Source organism: Anomaloglossus baeobatrachus, chromosome 12, assembly GCF_048569485.1.
Source record: "Anomaloglossus baeobatrachus isolate aAnoBae1 chromosome 12, aAnoBae1.hap1, whole genome shotgun sequence".
Classification (NCBI taxonomy): domain Eukaryota; kingdom Metazoa; phylum Chordata; class Amphibia; order Anura; family Aromobatidae; genus Anomaloglossus; species Anomaloglossus baeobatrachus.
Window position 1 is genome coordinate 126,400,232 of NC_134364.1, and position 6,268 is coordinate 126,406,499.

Here is a 6,268-nt window from a genome sequence, read left to right on the forward strand (position 1 = left end):
GTATATATACACTGCACAGTACCACTTCTCCTGTCCTGTATACTGGTGTAATCCTCAGTATCTGTATTATGCTGTATATATACACTGCACAGTACCACTTCTCCTGTCCTGTATACTGGTGTAATTCTCAGTACCTGTATTATTCTGTATATATACACTGCAGAGTACCACTTCTCCTGTCCTGTATACTGGTGTAATCCTCAGTATCTGTATTATTCTGTATATATACACTGCACAGTACCACTTCTCCTGTCCTGTATACTGGGTGTAATCCTCAGTATCTGTATTATTCTGTATATATACACTGCACAGTACCACTTCTTCTGTCCTGTATACTGGGTGTAATGCTCAGTATAATATATATTATTCTGTATATATACACTGCACAGTACAATACCGCTCGCTCAGTATTCACGCTGTACAGTCTCTGTCTCGCCCGTGGTTTATGTACAGTGGTTGCTATGGAGATGTGGGTGTGGCCAGGACAGAATTGCAGCATCATATTGACAGCGAGATGTCTGGATCAGGTGAATGAGCGATTTTGCTCCATTGCTTATTAACCCTTTGTGTGCTTGCATGTCACAGCAGGGTGCAGTCTATGATGACATGTATCGGTCAGGAATATATGGGCTGCAGTGTGTATGGGTGCACATAGATTGCTGATTGCTGGGTGAGTAGGGATTGCTGGGTGAGTAGGGATTGCTGGGTGAGTAGGGATTGCTGGGTGAGTAGGGATTGCTGTGTGAGTAGGGATTGCTGGGTGAGTAGGGATTGCTGGGTGAGTAGGGATTGCTGGGTGAGTAGGGATTGCTGGGTGAGTAGGGATTGCTGTGTGAGTAGGGATTGCTGTGTGAGTAGGGATTGCTGGGTGAGTAGGGATTGCTGGGTGAGTAGGGATTGCTGGGTGAGTAGGGATTGCTGTGAAGACGTGTTTCTTAGGAGAGATGGATTAGTAGCAGGCACGGTAGGGAGTGCTCAGGAGAGTGAAGGAGTGTTTAGGAGATGCCGGTCTGTAGGGAATGATATGTGGGTGTATCATGGCAGGGTTTTATTATTAATGCTGTCTTATTATGGATGTTTTAGCGAAGAAGTTTCAGTACGCATCACTTAGTGGGCATGCCTCAGTGGAGATCGCTTGGTGGGCATGCCTCAGTGGGGATCGCTTGGTGGGCATGCCTCAGTGGGGATCGCTTGGTGGGCATGCCTCAGTGGAGATCGCTTGGTGGGCATGCCTCAGTGGAGATCGCTTGGTGGGCATGCCTCAGTGGGGATCGCTTGGTGGGCATGCCTCAGTGGGGATCGCTTGGTGGGCATGCCTCAGTGGGGATCGCTTGGTGGGCACGCCTCAGTGGGGATCGCTTGGTGGGCATGCCTCAGTGGGGATCGCTTGGTGGGCATGCCTCAGTGGGGATCGCTTGGTGGGCATGCCTCAGTGGGGATCGCTTGGTGGGCATGCCTCAGTGGGGATCGCTTGGTGGGCATGCCTCAGTGGGGATCGCTTGGTGGGCACGCCTCAGTGGGGATCGCTTGGTGGGCACGCCTCAGTGGGGATCGCTTGGTGGGCATGCCTCAGTGGGGATTGTTTGGTGAGCACGCCTCAGTAAGGATCGCTTGGTGGGCATGCCTCAGTGGAGATCGCTTGGTGGGCATGCCTCAGTGGGGATCGCTTGGTGGGCATGCCTCAGTGGGGATCGCTTGGTGGGCACGCCTCAGTGGGGATCGCTTGGTGGGCATGCCTCAGTGGGGATTGTTTGGTGGGCACGCCTCAGTAAGGATCGCTTGGTGGGCATGCCTTAGTGGAGATCGCTTGGTGGGCATGCCTCAGTGGGGATCGCTTGGTGGGCATGCCTCAGTGGGGATCGCTTGGTGGGCATGCCTCAATGGGGATTGCTTGGTGGGCATGCCTCAATGGGGATTGCTTGGTGGGCATGCCTCAGTGGGGATCGCTTGGTGGGCATGCCTCAGTGGGGATCGCTTGGTGGGCATGCCTCAGTGGGGATCGCTTGGTGGGCATGCCTCAGTGGGGATCGCTTGGTGGGCACGCCTCAGTGGGGATCGCTTGGTGGGCACGCCTCAGTGGGGATCGCTTGGTGGGCATGCCTCAGTGGGGATTGTTTGGTGAGCACGCCTCAGTAAGGATCGCTTGTTGGGCATGCCTCAGTGGAGATCGCTTGGTGGGCATGCCTCAGTGGGGATCGCTTGGTGGGCATGCCTCAGTGGGGATCGCTTGGTGGGCACGCCTCAGTGGGGATCGCTTGGTGGGCATGCCTCAGTGGGGATTGTTTGGTGGGCACGCCTCAGTAAGGATCGCTTGGTGGGCATGCCTCAGTGGAGATCGCTTGGTGGGCATGCCTCAGTGGGGATCGCTTGGTGGGCATGCCTCAGTGGGGATCGCTTGGTGGGCATGCCTCAATGGGGATTGCTTGGTGGGCATGCCTCAGTGGGGATTGTTTGGTGGGCATGCCTCAGTAAGGATCGCTTGGTGGGCATGCCTCAGTGGGGATCGCTTGGTGGGCATGCCTCAATGGGGATTGCTTGGTGGGCACGCCTCAGTGAAACATTTCTATCTGTCTTGTAGGCCCAGCCATGACGTCTGGAGCAGACCTGTGGACATGGACCCCAGTAGCTCATGATAAACGATTCGCTCGTGCCCATCACACATGCACACCTATACAGGGAAGGCTATATGTATACGGAGGGGTAAAATCTGCTGACCCTAAAGACCCCCCTCTTAATGACATTGTGACCTTTGACCCGGAGCAGACGGCAGCAAAAAGTGGTGCTCGGAGCGGTCCGTTTAGGAGGAGTCATCACGATGCAGCGGTGCTCAATAACAGGTGGCTCTGTGTGGTCGGGGGATGGGACGGCGCCCGGAGATTATCCACCGTCTGCAGCTATGATACACAGACCGAGGAGTGGGCGTCATGGGCAGAGGAGCCATCCAGTAACCCCCCGGCCGGGCTCAGCAGTCACACCTGCACCAAGGCTTCCGACCGCGAGCTGTGCGTGGTGGGACGGGAAGGAGGACTACGCACCCAGAGACGTTACGCCAGTGTATACACCCTACACGTCAATGCCAGCGCCAAGACTTACCGGCAAGTAAATGTGTGATGCTCGCCCGACTCTCCACTGACCCGGTCTTAGGCTATGTGCGCACACTGCGTTTTTTACCCACGGTTTTGCTGCAGAAATTTCTTGAGAAATTCTTGTAAACTTTCTGCAGACATTCCCCAGCAAAACCTATGGAAAAAAATTATCTGTGCACTCTGCGTTTTTTTTCTCAAGAAAATTCTTTCTGTAGATTTTCTTAAGAAAAAGAATGAGCGGTCACTTCTATTCTGCAGCGAGCTGCGGTATCACTCCATTGACTGTAATGTAATCAGGACTATTTTTTCAATGTGTTCTGTGTAGGATCGGATGGCATGTAGAAGCACTTCCGTGTGCATCCGATCCTACATATAACACATCGGATGCCGTATGTCCACTCCGTTATTATGGAACGTGTCCTATTCTGTTCCATGATAACGGACCGTCACTCAATACAAGTCAATGGGCCCGCAAAATCCCCGGAAGCCACACAGAAGCACTTCCGTGTGACCTCCGGCGGGTGCCCGTGCAGTCTGTGTCCTGCTGCAGCCCCGCGGCTGCCCGCACTGCAGTGTCAGTATCTGCCCGCACTGCAGTATCAGCAGCTTCTCACACAGCAGTGTGTGCAGCCGCGGGGATGACGAGCGCTGCTGTCAGGAGGTTAGATGAGATCATTACCTGCTGTGACGATCTCCTGCCTCCTGACGTCAGCGCCGTCACCGCCTTCTATGCCTGTCTCGTGGGCGGCCCGAGACTGTCACTAGCGGTGACGTCACGGGCTCCCGCGATACTGCTGAGAACGCGGCGGACATAGAAGGCAGTGACAGCGCTGACGTCAGGAGAGCAGGAGATCGTCACAGCAGGTAATGATCTCATCTAACCTCGTGACAGCAGCGCTCGTCATCCCCTGCAGTGACCTGGGCTGACCTATTGATGTTAGCTCAGGTCACTGCACTGCTCTCCCAGCCAATGGGGAACATTCTGTTCTTCATTGACTGGGACAGTGACTATGGAACGGATCATCATGGGACCACTTATTGGATTACGCCGGACCCGGATTTGATTGTTCTTTTCAATAAACTGGTGAAAGAGGGAATGTGTTGAAGAATGTTTTTCCAAATAAAACTTTTTTTGTTGTCTATATTTTTTTTTTTTTATTACTGACTGCGTTGGTGATGTTGGGTATCTGATAGACGCATGACATCAATAACCCCAGGGCTTGATGCCAGGTGACATTACACATCTGGCATCAACACCATATATTACCCCGTTTGCCACCGCACCAGGGCATCGGGATGAGTTGGGGCGAAGCACCAGGATTGGCACATCCAATGGATGCACCACTTCTGGGGCGGCTGCGGCCTGCTATTTTTAGGCTGGGGAGTGTTCAATAACCAGACCTAGTCTGAGAATACCAGACCACAGCTGTCTGCTTTACCTTGGCTAGTGGTCCAATTTGGGGGGAACCCACGTTTTTTGTTTTAAATTATTTATTTAATTTAAAATAACAGTGTGGTGTGCTCTCTGGTTTGGATTACCAGCCAAGGTGAAGCTGCCAGCTGTGGTCTGCAGGCTGCAGCCGTCTGCTTTACCCGAGCTGGCTACAAAAGATGGGGGGACCCATGTCGTTTTTTTTTTTTAATTATTTATTTTTTTTGGCTAAAGATAAGGCTAAGCACCCTTTAGTGCCACATGAAAGTCACTAAAGAGTGCCACCTTAGAAAATGCAGGGAGGTGAGACATTATATAGGTCTTTCTCATCTACTGTATTATCTATTCATCTATCCATCTATCTATCCATTATCTAGATTATTTATTGCTGTAAAAGCATTAAAAAACGCAGGGACCAACCTGAAAAAAACGCACTAAAAACGCACCAAAACGCACCTGTGTTATTGGTGCATTTTTTAACGCAGGTGCGCTAATCCTTCACTCAAGAAATTTCTTAAGAAAAATAATTTTTCTAGTGTGAACATAACCTTAGAACAACTTGTGTCATTCACAGGTACAAAGAGGAGGAATCCCGCACGGCCTCACGATCGGGCCACGCCGCCACCTTCCTGCAGTCTGGCATCAGACATCTCACCGGACGTGCATGGTCTCTCTTCGTATTCGGAGGCAGAGAAGCTGCTGCTGGTGACTTAGTTGGGAAGTGGGAGGCAGGAAAAATCCAGGTATTGCCAAAATTAAAGGACAGTGGTCTTTGAAATGAAAAAAAAAAAGGTTAGGTACAGCCTTACAGGTAGTTTCGTCAGAGCCCTCCCTATATGACGTCTCTTTCCCAGGAGGACGCGTCTCCGGACTCTCGGCTGTCGGAGCAGTTGTCTCAGCTTGTGGCCTCTGATAAAGCCAAGTCTGAAGCCCCCAGGAGCCTGCGTTACCATTCCTGCTCTGCGATTGGTCCATTTCTAGTGGTTTACGGTGGCGAAACGTTCACTCGAAGCCGTGATGCCATCTGCAATGACCTATACATCTGTGACACACGTGAGTTTTTCTGTATTCGCAGGGTTCATGCTGTATGACGTTGGCATCACCCCAATATCCATTTACAGGCTGCACCCCAATGAGCTGGTTTCGTTTCCCTGGATCAGATCCTCTCCAGAAGAGAGTCGGCCACCGGACCTGCCTGCTTAATGGCCGCCTGTACCTTGTGGGTGGATTTGGCGCTGATGGCAGAACGCTGTGCCCCGAGATCTCTGTGCTGCATATACAATAAAGGGCAGAGTCCGCAGAGGTCTCATCCTCTCCTCCGAGCGCCAATGTAACAGCTACATGCACTACAATAATCAATGGACTGAAAAAAGGTAAAAAAAAGGTGTCTGTACCCCAACATGGCATCAATATAACACAGCTCCCCGCGCAGGACAACGCGCTGCCACATAGCTTCATCCATCTTGTATGTGTTTTGGGCCACAATTCATTTTGTCACTTGTGCACAGTAAATATTTTGCAGCAATCGCCATCTTTTATCCCTGTGTTACACAATAGCAGGCTGCAATGACCTAACTGAGAATCCATCAGTGAGCGTCTTCTAATGGAGAGCTGGTTATAACCACTGCGGAGCTGATATATGGACATGAAGTTCAACTCCGCTTTCATGAGAGAGGGTGGAAAAGGAAAAGGCCAAATACAAGTGATTTTCATGGTCTGGAGGCTCCAGGACTTACTTTGCATCAGTTGG

General features: G+C 51.5%; 1 protein-coding gene across 1 annotated transcript; it reads left to right on the forward strand.

Annotated features, from left to right (window-relative positions):
• The first annotated feature begins 488 nt into the window (after window positions 1–488).
• KLHDC9 (kelch domain containing 9) lies at window positions 489–6,045 on the forward strand. Its single transcript, XM_075330042.1, has 5 exons — window positions 489–527; window positions 2,579–3,095; window positions 5,093–5,261; window positions 5,373–5,571; window positions 5,640–6,045. Exons 1-5 carry the CDS (start codon window positions 515–517, stop codon window positions 5,801–5,803), a joined length of 1,062 nt encoding a protein of 353 aa, XP_075186157.1. The 5' UTR covers window positions 489–514; the 3' UTR covers window positions 5,804–6,045.
• The last annotated feature ends 223 nt before the right edge of the window (window positions 6,046–6,268 follow it).